Source organism: Rousettus aegyptiacus, unplaced genomic scaffold (genome assembly GCF_014176215.1).
Source record: "Rousettus aegyptiacus isolate mRouAeg1 unplaced genomic scaffold, mRouAeg1.p scaffold_m13_p_10, whole genome shotgun sequence".
Lineage (NCBI taxonomy): Eukaryota > Metazoa > Chordata > Mammalia > Chiroptera > Pteropodidae > Rousettus > Rousettus aegyptiacus.
In genome coordinates, this window is record NW_023416285.1 from 82,988,523 (window position 1) to 83,002,187 (window position 13,665).

A 13,665-nucleotide genomic window follows, 5' to 3' on the forward strand; every position below is an offset into this window, starting at 1 on the left:
GGCAAAGGAGTACATACCGTGTTGCCACTTACAGTATAAGACATGCAAATCCTATTATATGTTACTTAGTGATACACACATATATAATAAAAGTAACAAAGTGAATAAAAATGATAAACATCAACTTTAGACAGTAGTCACATTGCAGTAAGGAGGAAATTTGAATCAGAGAGGGATACTGGTTTCAACCATATTAGAAGTATTTTATTTTTGAAACCAAATGGAGGATATGCAAGAGTTCGTTATATTATTCTGCATACCTTCTTCTTTGCCTCAAATATTTCATGGTTGTTTCAAAATGTGTTACATATAATATATTTTTAGAAGAGGAATGGCCTGGCTCTCATGCTGTCACTCTGTGTCCTGCACTGGAGTAGACATTACTGGTGAGCATGGCCCTCTCTCTCTGTGAAACCGGTCACAGCCTCAGAGCCATTCTCATCATGCATGCTGTGTAGTCACTACCACGTGATCAGAGTTGGCATGAAAGAAAAACTATTTTTGCTTCTTCTAATTTGGAACTTGCATTCACTTTTTATTTCAGTAGTTTAATAGGCCTAACAACTCTAGGTTTTCATTTTAGAAAATACAATATTATTAAATGAAATCTTTTTATGATATTAAGGGAAAGCACAGAGAAGGGAGATAACCAGCGTTTATCTTTAGATAATCAATCTAAGCCGAAGAAACTAAACATTGTTTAATAAGTTGTTTTGTTGGCTTTTTTCTCCTTTTTCCTCCTCCCTTTTGTTCCTTTCCTGAATTTTTTTCCCTTCCTCAAAATTATATTTGAATAATGATGCAGTACTCATCAGGGGTGGGAAGACATCTTTCTAGGTTCAGGTAAACATTCCGACTCTTAAGACAATAGCAGGCTCCTCTTGGCTTCACCCACCTCAGAGAGACAGGACAGAAACGTGGCATAGGAACAGGGCAACGTCAGGCCCCGTGTTCGCCTGGATCCTGGCAGCTGTCCATGCAGGCAGGAAGGCGCAGCATAAAGCTCAGGTGTGGGGAGACGAGAGCCACGCTGGGAAGGCGCAGGGGCAGCCCTGGCTTAGACGCTTCACGTCCTGGAGAAACCATACTATCTCTTGTAATGAGGCCGTGGGTGTAGTTTCCAATGTCCCTACAAGAGACTTGCCTTACACCAAGAGTCACCACACTAAAGAAAGTCCTGAGCATTCCATCAGGTATTCACAGTGCTTCCCTTCCAGATGCTGTTTGTCAGTCGTAAGCAGTGTCCTGCGGTGATAGTTGACATACCACCTCATCGGGTTACAGACCCAGAAAGTTAACTAAGGGTTACTTTCTCAAAACCAAAAAGATTTTGTTAAACCTTTTTCACAAAACCCTTTACACACACAGCTTGTGTTTATCGTCTTGCTTCAAATGTTTCTTGAGAATTTATGTGAGGCGCTGTGGAGATGTGTAAAAATGGATTCAGGGAGCTTTTAAACTAGTAAATGAGATTAGATAGGAATAAAACTGACTTCACTAAAAGGATATGTATAGAAAGTACCTGGGGAGAAGTTAAGAGAGGGTCTAAGAACTCAATATTGATGATATTCCCATTTTAAATATTGGTAGTATAGTAATATACTCTATTTGATTTTTTGGCTTTACTTTCTTATTATAATCGTCACCTTTTTCTATCAGAACTAGGCATTTATCTTTAGTAATACCCAAGGAAGTGATAAAACGACTGGAAAAAATATTTTTAATTGAGGTCTAGTTGACATATAACATTATATTAGTTTCAGGTGTATAACATAATGATTCACCATTCCCTTCTGGCTTACAAATTTTCTGTTGTGGACTTTTTAAGATCTCTCTTAGCAATGTTCAAGTATGCAATATGGTATTATTAATTATTGTCATCATGCTGTACATTACATCCCCATGACTTGTTTGATAATTGGATGAAAATACACATTTTGGCCCTGGAATTATTATTCAGAGAGCTGTGTTCTTTGATGCCTCAGTTTATTATCATGGGGCAAAGTTACAAGCAAAGAGGCAGCGTGAATTGGAATCCATGCCCTTGGTTTGGAAAGATTGCAAATCATGGACATTGTTTTATTTTTGTAAGTATTTAGAAAATTATAATCTTACCACTGTGGAGGAATTTTTAAAATTACTAGGATATATATGTAGTTTTGGACACTACATATTCACTCTGTTTTAGCACAAAACAAGCCCTGAAGGAACTTTCTGTGGAACAATAGAAATTCAAATAATAATGGTAGTGAAGATTTAATAAAACATAAAATGTTTGAACATTTTCAAACAAATTCAAAACTTATCTATTGTTTTAGAAATTTAGAAAATTAATAAGAATTCCGAGGAAGAAAAATCTATATTTATCTACTTAAAATTGTTTCCCAGGTCCATCTTCTCCAGCACGTTCTTCAGCATCCTTTCCAGATGCATTCTGCAGCTGAAAAAGCAGGCTACGCCTCTCCTACTCCTTCTTGGGCTAAAGATCTCAGAGTTAGCTGCTCATCTTAATTTGGAGAAAATAAATTAAGGACTACTTCTACCATTGAACTCTACATAGAATAATCAATTTGATAAATTCTTAATGATCATCTACATTTTGACGACAATCCTAAATTTCATAATAATGTTTATATATAAAAATATGTTTTAACCAAATGAATGGGACCTTTTCTTTGGAACATCTTTGTGATCATTTTTGTTCTAATTAATAACTTTAATGGAATAATAAAACATTTTTGGTAAATCATGTGAGTTATCCTCAATAGCTAAAAAATCCTATGACAATCTTTTAATGATTTTTTAAGTATTCATCTAATACTACGTGCCAGGCACTTTGGGGTACATCACATAAGTATACAGTTTAATTGCACTCCTAGAGCTTTGTGTCTATTATGTTAATTTTCAAACGTTTACCAAAGTAAAGAGAATAGTTCAATGAACCTCATTTCCCATTCAGCTAGCTTGTTAATTATCAATATATGATCAATCTTGCTTCATCTACACCCCTATACACTTCCCACATGTTCCTACTTATTGCTTTAATTGAGATATAATTTATATATTCCCAAGTATTTTACAGAAATTCCTAGACATTGTTTCACTTAATTTACAAATATTTCTATACGTATCTCCAAACATTAATGACTTAAAACACATACAATGTTATCACCTTAAGAGAAATGAACATTTCACTAATGCATGAGTGAAATCAAATAACCAGTTTTCGTATCTTTCCTATTGTTTTAGTTGTCACCATCATTATTTTTTTTAACTCTTCAAGTTTTTTTTTTTTTAATTTGAAAAGGAAACTCCAATTTTCCCTCAAATTCCACATTCTTAGTTTTTCAAGGACACAAAGAGGTCTGTGTCAGTGGTGACATGAACTCGACATCACTTGGCCACTCCTGATTCTGCAGGACTAAGACATTTCCCAGGGGTTCTGTGCCGGCCAGTGAGGACAGGAATTCTTCAGGTGTGGTCCAGCTCAAGGGCGTCTGGCCCAGGCTGGCAAAGGGGCTTGCTGGAAGTCTCACAAAGCCGGAAGCGCTGAACAGGTAGCCTGGGACTCCCAGGCCTTGCAGAGAGTTTCATTAGCGCCCACCGGCCTGCGCTGTTCTGTTCCTCAAACTCTAACAAAGCAAGCCCTCATCTTCCTGGCTGGGCTCTGCTTTCCACTAGCCCCTCAACACTCCTCTTAGCCTATACGTCCACAATCCTGTCAACATCAAAAGGTTCGGCTACCTGGGGTATGGTGGTTACGGTCGGGGTAACTTTGAAAGCCTCCCTTTCATCAGCATTGAGAAATGGGGGTGAGGGAGTGAGGTTCCCTGGAGACGAGACAACCCCCTTCCCCTAGCTCAACTCCTGGCACCGGCCTCAGGCAGTGCCCTCATGAAAGATCACTAAGTAAGCCCAAGGTTGAAACCGCTGTGGACCCCACCCTCTCCGGCCCGTGAGGAAAGCTTCCCCAGACTTCGTAAGTGTGGCCACAAAACACTAGTGGGACCGCACCGTTCAGCCTATTAAGTTTTAAAGCTGAGCTGAGCTGACTGTACATTTTATTTTGTAAGAAACAGGTGAGTGACAAAAGAGGGCACCTCCTCCCACCGACCCCTCTCCAGCCCTGATACCTGTGCCTCAGTTTCTGTGGAGGCTGCAGCCTGTGGCACGTGGCACCCCGAAATGCACCCTTTATTCCATCAGCCTGGCATGGAACCAAACATCTCAACAGCAGAACAGAACTGTACAACACAGCTTCCACGTCATAAACACCTATGGTCTAAGACCTTCCTTCAAAATGTGACTCTACTAGCTGTGGGTCCAGCTTCTTCCTCATGGATAGTCTGTCCCTAATCCACAAACTCTCCTGGCCATCTATAGAATCTAAAAGGAAACCCAAGCCTTTCACATAGATGGAACCAAGCCACCAACAAAAGCCAACTGGAGAGAGAGCCCGAGGCCGCGGCAGACAGCCCTGGGTGTCTGCTTCTGTCAGGCTGGAGAGCAGCCTTGCTTCCCAGCTGGAGCTCGGTGCTCTCAGCCATGATCCCTGGCCAGTATTTCCACCTCCCTCGTCAGTGGCCCGAACGGAAACCGGCCAGGACACTCCGAGAGGAAGGGAGGAGAGGATTACGTAGGGTTACTGACCAGAGACAGGATGCCAGTGCATGGCCGGGCCAGGGGAACCCCACTTCCCGAAGCTGAAATGGCTGCTGTCACTGCACACTCAAAGGACAGACCCCATGTGCAGCAGCAGCACACGCAAGGTACTAAGGCCAAAGAAGGAGACCCCAAGTGCCTTTTCCATTGGAAGAAGGGGCTATGTACAGGGGGAAGAGGGGAGGGCCTGGCCAGGTGCACCCCCGTTTTATCTCATTCGACCAGGAGATCAAACCCAGCAGCTTCAAACTCAGCATTTGCGGCCATGGCCCACTCACCCAGCTCCGAGTTCAGGCACCTTTCTCTTCTTCCATTTCTCCTTCATGACTGGTGGGGAGATTCCAGGGAGAGTTGTGTCCAGGGCCCAGGGATTTGCGGAGACCCTGGGGACCTCAGTTAACTTTGAGTACACTAAAGGCGAGACTCTGGCCAGGTCTTCAGCCCCCAGCAGTCCGTTGAAGCCAAAGCAGGTTTGGTGACCTGAGGTGGAGGTAGAGGCACAGCCAAGGGCCTCCAGCTGGCTGTAGAGGCACCTGACTTGCTTAGACATTTCCAAGTCTCTGGTGTCCAGGTCTCGTCCCCTGGAGTTAGACTCAACATCCGGGTCGTATAGCACAGGAGTGGTGGTGGGGGTGACGGGGACACTACATGTCTTGAAGAGGTTCTCCCCAGTAGGTTCCCGGCCAAGAGGCTTGTTTTCTTTCTCCAAGAAAAAGGCGATCCTAAGGCTCCTTCGAGGCTAGTGGACAGATGGGATCTTTATAGCACGGGCCACAATCTTCTTCAAGACAACGGACTTTCTGAATGGAGCCGCATGAGGTGCCTTCGGCCAGATTTCAGGGAGGGTGCTGGGGAGATCGGAGCCTGATTTCCGCTGGGGCTTCCGCAGAGACTGAGTAGAGGACGGGCCCTCTGGCTCAGGGTGCCGGGCAGCCCCCTCTGGACCACGTTTGCCTCTTGGACATATCTAGCTTTGGCCTTGACCTCTGCTGCCGCCACAGCTGCCAACCCGAGAGCCTTTCTCACCATCATTATTTTATAGTTATTTGAATTGGGAGCCAAATAAGGTCTATACATTAAAATTAGATGATAAAAATCTTACATCTTTTGAAATCTTTGGGTATAATCACCTACGTTTTTTCCCTCAATTTTTTGTTTTGTTTTGAAGAAACCAGATCATTGATCCTGTAATGTTTCCCACAGTCCGCATTTTGCCGATTGCATCACTGTAGAGCTGTTTAACATGTTAGTCTGTCCCCGGTATTTCTGTAAATCTAGACCTTGATTCAGATTCGGGTTTGATTTATTTGGCAGAGAAATACTTGCTACCAGGGACAAGTGCTGTATACTAGGAAGTACGTATTTGGTGATCTTTTTTTGCGATACCAATAGCCATTGACAATCATCGTCTTAACCCATTAATCCAATAGGGTTGCGAAATGATGAAAATCTAATCCTATCACTCTATTAGGAATCTTCCTATAAAGGAAAACTTCCTATCATTACTTGGACATCCTCAGATACAGAAAGGCAAAGTAATGAGTGGGTTCCCAAGGTTGCTTCAAAGACAAGCGGTGGAGTGGGCTTATTTGATTACATTGGTATCAGAAAGAACTATTGAATTTAAGCATATTTTATGTGTTTTATACAATTGCAGTTATTATCCTTCCTGATGCACAAATTGTCCCATAGTTGGCCAGTGAGGTTTTGTTCATATTGGCTCCTTTGGACATAATCCTAGAGGTTTTTGATAACTCCCTTGTTTTCTGGTGTGATAAGATGTTCTGGGGGTTATCCTGCATAATTCTTGCTGCAGCCCTGGAATCAGTTACTAGCAAAGTAAAAAAAGTATAATCGATGTGCCGAAAAAGGAACAAAAATGCAATCAGATAAAATGCTCACTTAAAACCACAAAAGGCAGAAAAAGAGCGAAAGACAAAACTGGAAACAAAGGACAAGAGAAACAGTAACAAATGTGGTAGATAGTGATCCAACCATACCGATAATCACTTCTAACATCAATGGGTCTAAACGCACCAATTAAAAGATGGAAATTATCAGAGCGAATCAAAAGTTAAAAAAGAACTTTTACAGTTTTTCCCCCGTAAAGGAAAGGTACAGTGTGAGTGGAAGTTGGGGGACCCGGTGGGCTGCGACCCAGCTTTGTCGGGTAGAGGTGAAGTATGTCCTCGGGCCTGATTTCTTGTCTAAGGAGAATGTTTGAAGTCACACTTTCGAGGTCTTCTTTGAAGCCCATGACAACCATATCCATCCCTTTCCCCTCCCCAGTGCCCTGGCCTTACTCCCTTGAGTCTTCTTGATCCATGGTGATGGGTCCCGGAACCTCCTTTGTCACAGTCAGGTGAGGAATGACCTTTTACTCACCGGGGCCAATGAGGTTTCCTTTTAGGAAATTTTCCTCCTTTGATTTTTCTAAAAATTCTGAAGGCCATGGAAGTGAAAATGAAAAATATAAAGCTCAACAAGGCTTTACAAGGCATGGGATTCTGAAAAAATTTCAAAAGGCCAAGTATATTATAAAATAGTGTTGTTATGGCATTAGATTTATACACTGTTATTTCTAGAATACCATCTTTGGGAAAAATTTTAAACTTTTATTAATCTGATGCTTCTGAATATCATAAAATAAATGAACATAACACACTTTGGTTAACTCCTCAGAAGGTAAGATAAATTTCATTGAAGTGGAAATACATAGGAAAGATATGTACATTTAGGCAGATAAAGTCTGTTAGGTTAATGGTTATGAATGTACGTTTGGCATCATTTCTAGTCTGAATACTTTAATATTTTATCTAAAATGACCGAGATGTCACGGAAATAAAGTAGCAAAAATGCACTTGCGGTTAAAAGTGATTAGACTTGGAACACAAAGACATCTGTATGTCTCCCTTAGGACATGTTGTCTCTTTTCTTTTGCAAAGCTTTCATGAGATCTGACATGAAATCCTGCTCCCCGCCCCCTCCCCCACTGGGTGGTCCTGGGTTCTCTTGCCTCTTTGGGGGAACTGGAGGCCTTTTGGCAATCACAGGGGACGGCCTCTCTGATTGTGCGGCGAGGGAGGGTGGGGGCGGGGGAGGAGGCGGTAATGACCCCGCATCCCCAGCAAATGACAGCGGAGGCGGAGGCACGAAGTCTGGGGGCTCTTCGTTAAAATCAGGGGGTGGCGGTGGGAGCTCGTCGTCCTCCAGTGGGGGCGGGGGTGGGGGCGGCGGCAGAAAGTCATCCGGCGGCGGGGGAAAGCCCATGGCTTTGGCCTTGGGAGGTGTCGCTGGGCTTCCGTTGGTGTTTGAGGACCCTCGCATGGGAGGGGGTGGTGGCAGGCTGGACTTCGCAGGGTGATGGGCTCTGGGCGCTCCTGGATCGTGGTTGCCAAGGGCTGGCTTCATATCCTTCAATAAAGCAACAAGGGCATTATTCTCAACATACAGCCACCATGGAGCTGACACCTCCATTGACTTATGAGATCTCCCTGAGTTAAGGCAGTATCTCTCCTTGGGGGAGCCTCAGTCCCCCAGTCCCTAAGACTATAAGGTTGTTCATGAGGTTCCCTTTGCTCTGGAATGGGAGAAAGACTCCAAAAGGCCTGTAACATTATTACCCCCAGGGTGCTGATCTACCTACCGCCTCTTCTATAAATGAAAGGCTTGGGCCCGTTCAAGGAGTTGTGTTATATTTAGATTATACAGGTATGTCCTCAGAACCCCTGCTGTCTTTAAGAGCTTTAGTGGTATAGCAGGGGTCCCCAACCCCTCGGCTGCACAGCAAGAGGTGAAGAGTAGGATCCATCTGTATCTGCAGCCACTCCCCAGCGCCAGCGTCACCGCCTCAGCTCCGCCTCAGATCATCGGGCGTTAGATTCTCATAGGAGCACCGGTCCCTGGTGCCAACAAGGTTGGGGACTGCGGGGTAGAGCTTAGCTAGCTGAGAGGTTACTGAAGGAACTCAAACAGAAGCAAACCGGAACCCCTTGGAATTCCCACTTGCACCCTGGTTCCCCAGAAAAGCCCATGGGGTCCCAGGCCTATGCAGCCATTACATTTTTCTTGGTCTGAGTTGAACTGGTTGTGAAGCTCAGGTGTCACCATTATTTTGCCTCTCGGCGGCAGAGAGGTGGTTACGGAGCTTCCCCAAACCTTCCACAAGTCTCAAACACCCTTCTTTGATGTGCATCAAGAAAGTGGAAGGAAAAAGGAAAACCAGAATAGTTCTCTCAGGACCATAGGTAAGCTTTGTGCAAACCCCAGCGCAAAGGCTGTTCCAGCAAAGAACTGTTTGGGCCACTCTTGTGTCTGTGTTTTCCTGTCCCGCTGAGGGCAGAGGGGCCTGGCCCCAGGACTGTGGGCTTCCAAGGAGGAGCCAAGTATAGCCTGCCTCCCTCCTGCATAACAGGAAGTACAGGAATGTGCACACCTGGTCTGTAGTCTTAGATTTACCTTTAACCGTGAAAGCCAGCTGGCTAATCATAATCCCTATCATTCTCTATGTCTCAAGGTTACGATGAGATTCGAGTGGTTCCAAAGAGGAAAATCATAATGCATGTGTTATTGGTAGAAACCAGAACACCAAACTTGGCCACAGGCTAAAAGCCACGGTCCTTCTGCCAAGTAGAACAGATAACAATAAATTATATGTATATAATGCAACTTCTCCAGGAATTTCAGGCAGCTGAATTGAAATCCCTCTGTTTTAGTGATAATTATCATTACAATTTACATTTTAGCAGGCTTTCATTTTATTTCTATCTCTGCTTAATAACCTCCTACCACTGAAGATTTCATTTAGAAGTTTTTTTCCCCCTAACAAAATGTCTTATGATGGAGTTTCTATTTTATTTAATTTATTTGCTTAACACGATAAGCTCATTGACTGGCAATGTATTTAAAAAATTTTTCTGAACAGGCAGTTTTGGGAACTGGTATTCACACACATTCTGGGATCTATCTTTTAAATTGCTTTCAGCATTTTAAAATGTTCCTCTCCAGTTGGCATCAAAGACACCATGGAAATAATAATATCTAAAAGCACACTGCATGATGAGACTGTCACGCTTGAGGAGCTAACAAGAATATTCGAGAAGCACAATGTTTTACGGTCTATGGAGGTTTTCAAAAATTATAAGAAGTTTGATAAATGTAAATTTGATAAATATTTAGTTGTTTCTATCACTAACCAATGGACAAAATAGAAGAAGGGAATGAGTGAAAAATTACTGAAGGTACAATTATCTAAGGTTGTTTTGAATCACCCATGGGAAATATTCAAGGGAAATTATATAGTCAACCAAAATGTCACCAATGGGACTAGCGACTAAATTACCACTTTTAGCTACAATTTTTAGAGAGATTTGAATGAGTCTTTGTTAATCTCCTCTACTGAAAAAAAAAAAGGTACAGAGAATTGTTATACTAACTTATAATATACTATTATTATAAATAATAAACTATTATTTTAAAATGTGTTTTCTGTCAATGTAAGAATGTATGTAGAAAGTAATGGGAAACTATAAAATGCATATTCTATAGTGCAACTTTTTAATAATAGTTTGGTTTTGGGGCCCTGTTCACATTTAGTACAGGGCTTATGACTTTAACTGGTTGCTTAAATTTATACAGAATAAAATAAGAAAAAATCCCAAGGGCTTAAAGCTCAGCTGCCACTTTCTGGGTGCGCTAAAACCAATTGACTAAACCAAGAAAATAACTTCAGTCAAAATAAATGTAGCTAAATTAAAAATAGTTACCAATCCTCAGCCTTTAAAAAAAAAAATTACATTTTCCCAAAGCAGGGTGATAATAGCTGGTTTTAACTCTCCATTTTAGCCTATGTAATTTTAAGACTAAAAAAAGTAAGGTAATTATCTAAACAAAGTTGTGGTGAATTAGTTGGAGAGCTGTTTTCTCTTTTTCGTGGACTGGTTATCACAACACTGCTAATGATTTATTTAGGTTACGAGCTCACAGTCTGAGAGGTGACCGTCTGAGAGAACTAGGTGGGCGGCTGTCTGGCCTTACCTTAGCTGTGCCAGCATGTCTCTGGGCTTCTTCGAGAACAGCATGCACTGAGTGTGTGGCCTGGGGAATCTGTCCGTTGGCCTGGGCGGTGCCTGTTTTAAGTCCCAAGAGGGAGGAAGAGAGACAAGAAGAGTGGGCAAGGCATTTCAACATTCTTTAAAGTTCATCTGAAAATATAAAGCGGTTTTTATCTCCAAAGCAGAAGAAAGGGACTCGTGGGCATAGTAGGGATTAACTGGGGGCCTTACGAGACATCTGAGGTTCTATGGCAGAGATTCAACAAATGGTTCAGGAAAGAGAACACTTTTATACAGACTACAAAATGTGGATTAGCTGGGGACTTAGAGAATAGTACGTTCTGCTTGTAAAAACTTTTTGGTCAATGGAGCATAAACCTTGAAAAGCTCTTTTTAAAAAATTTCCTTTGGGGAAGACTTTTCTGAAATGTATCTGGTTTCATACCCTGCCATGTACAACTTTTGAACATTTTCCTCAAGAAAAAGTACTTTGGGCACAAAAACAGTAGACAGAGGGGATTGAGCAAAATGCGTAGAATTAGATTTTTTTCCAGAAAGTTGTGCTATGCATTTACTTATTTTCCTGCCTTTTAACTTACACTTTCTCACAAAAGTGTAACTAACCAAAGTTTCACAGTTTGAGAGAATCAGAAAGAAGACGCTGTATGTTGATCTTTCTGGCTGCTTAGAAAACACCCCGGACGAGGTGGCCAGCTCTGCACACACAGAGGCCATTGACTAAAGACTGACTGAGCGCCTGAGCCACCGAGAGCTTCCCATCGAGTGAACTCAGAGACCGCCCTTACCCATGCTCACCGCCAGCTGTTCTGCCAAATATTTATGAAATAATTGTTTGCTTGCTTTTTCAAAAAATTTTCCAATATTTTAGGAAACCCATTAATCTATATAACAACCCAAAGAAGGCTGTCGAGGACTTCAGGAAGACTGGGGAGAAGGGATTATTTGATGAGGGATACCGTATTTAAATAGTCTCAGAGAATCTCTCTAACAATTAAATACAAAATGAAAAGTTCTATATAGTAGGGAAATTGGACATCTTAACCGAGTGGTCAAAATTAATGTTTCTAATGAGGGGCAAAATGTCTTCGACTGTAATACTCTGAGATGGGCATTGCCTGAGGCGAATCATGAGGAAACGCCAGACACGTCCAAACTGAGGGACAGTCTATAAAACAAAGGGCCCTTATTCGTAAAAAATGTTAACGTCTGGATAGGCAAAGAAAGGCTGAGGGAACGTTCTAGGTGAAGGGGGACTAAGGAGACACGAGGACAATCCTGGATGGAACCTGTGGCAGGAAAAGACACCGCTGTACTCAATCTAAGTTAAGAAATGTTAAGATTTTGTTATTAAATTTTTTTAAAAAAGGCATTGAGACAATTGGCAAAACTGGAAAAATGGAAGTTGGTTCAGATAAAAATATTCTATCAATATTGATGATCAAATTCCCTGAATATGATAACTGTATTAGGGTTGGTAAGAGAATTAGCCTGGTTTTTAGAAAATACAAAGATTCACGGGCAAAGTGGCATTATGATATATTCAATCTATTCTTAAATGATTCAGAAAAAGATATGTCAGTGGATAACATAGAATGAGGGAGAGTTGGGAGAGAGAGAATGAGAAAGCAAATGTGATATTTAGTATTGGTGATCTGGGTAAAGGAAGTTCTTTGTACTATTCTTGTAACTTTTCTTTAAGTTTGAAATTATTCCAGAATAAAATAGATATTCGTGTCCACTTATAGTTAAAAGACTGGAACAGGCTTGTCCGTGGCACCTCCATTCGGCACTGTCAGAACTTACACGATGTATATAAGTACGAAATTACTCTATCTCAAAGGCTCGTCAAATGTCTCTCTCTAATTAGCCAAATCTTTTTTCTGGAGGTCGGAAAGCAACAGGCGTAACATCTTAACATCTCAAGATGTTTCTACTTAATATTTTTCACAAGGCCTATGAGATTTAAACATCTTAGATCCTGGGTGCTCCGTCTTCTCTTTTCCTTTGCCTCCTTCCTTTCTCCTTCTCCCTTGTCTTCCATCCGATAGAATCATTTCTTTATACATAATAGAAATACCTTGGCACAAAGTAGTCAGAAGCGGGAGCTGAATATTGAAGACTATTGGGGGGAAATTCCTTTAAAGGACACAAATTATATTTTCTTTCTGCTTCTTTTCCCCAAACACATACCCAGGCTAATTTCTCAGCAACACAACAGACATTTTTATGTGGCCAGGGTGGCCTGGTCCGTACCAGTCTGTGCGAACAAATGAAGTCATCTTTATAATAAGGTCCTAAATACTCCAAGCTGCCATTCTTCCATTTACCAGGAAGTCCAGTGTTTTCCATGGGTTCTCTGCCTCATCCTGAGACAAGCCATGGGTACCCAAGTAACCCATATATTCTGTAGGTGCCACTGCTTTGGGATCTAGGTTGTCCTGGCTTCACTCTATTAATAATCCCAGTTGTTATGTAGCAATACGGCTCCTCTCAATGCCATGGCTCTCCAGGAGTCCTCATAGGAATTAGGGGTTAGAATTTTTCAAACCTGCATGTTTTATAGGACTCAAATGAATTCCCAGGAGGGGACCAACTCTTAACCCTCATGGCTTGTGAAGAGCCGATCCTACCCTTAGACCTGGCAGATCAAAAGATTGTGTCTTCTTGATGCGGAGAAAAAGGAACCCTCATACACTGCTGGTGGGACTGCAAATTGGTACAGACACTATGGAGAACAGTATGGAGGTTCCCAAAAAAACTAAGAATTGATCTACCATATGATCCAGCAATCCCTCTATTGGGTGTTTACCCTAAAGACTTGAAAACCCATCTCTGTAAAGATATTTGCACACCAATGTTCATAGCAGCATTATTCACAGTGGCTGGGACATTTAAGCAACTGAAGTGTCCTACAATAGATGATTGGTTA

The 13,665-nt window shown here is 42.0% G+C and overlaps 3 protein-coding genes across 5 annotated transcripts in view; 1 reads left to right on the top strand and 2 right to left on the bottom strand.

The window, feature by feature from the left end:
- The window catches only part of LOC107503341 (protein adenylyltransferase SelO-like), a 31,441-nt gene extending 28,692 nt beyond the window's left edge, over positions 1 to 2,749 (top strand). For all 3 annotated transcript variants that reach the window (XM_036228091.1, XM_036228090.1, XM_036228094.1), the window contains one exon: positions 2,389 to 2,749. In XM_036228091.1, coding sequence (XP_036083984.1) covers positions 2,389 to 2,511 — 123 coding nt within the window. In that variant the 3' untranslated portion in view covers positions 2,512 to 2,749. The remainder of the gene's footprint in view (positions 1 to 2,388) is intronic.
- Positions 2,750 to 4,465: 1,716 nt separating this feature from the next.
- LOC107503336 (sororin-like) lies at positions 4,466 to 6,919 on the bottom strand. Its single transcript, XM_036226642.1, is given in 3 exon segments — positions 4,466 to 4,951; positions 4,953 to 5,629; positions 6,782 to 6,919. Coding segments are annotated over 3 exon segments (891 nt in total). The 3' UTR covers positions 4,466 to 4,875.
- A 337-nt stretch (positions 6,920 to 7,256) lies between these two features.
- LOC107503335 (amyloid beta precursor protein binding family B member 1 interacting protein) overlaps positions 7,257 to 13,665 on the bottom strand; it is an 85,650-nt gene continuing 79,241 nt past the window's right edge. The window contains exons 13-14 of the mRNA XM_036228089.1: positions 10,699 to 10,790; positions 7,257 to 8,076 (exon numbers count right to left, since the gene is read on the bottom strand). Coding sequence (XP_036083982.1) covers positions 7,576 to 8,076; positions 10,699 to 10,790 — 593 coding nt within the window. The 3' untranslated portion in view covers positions 7,257 to 7,575. The remainder of the gene's footprint in view (positions 8,077 to 10,698; positions 10,791 to 13,665) is intronic.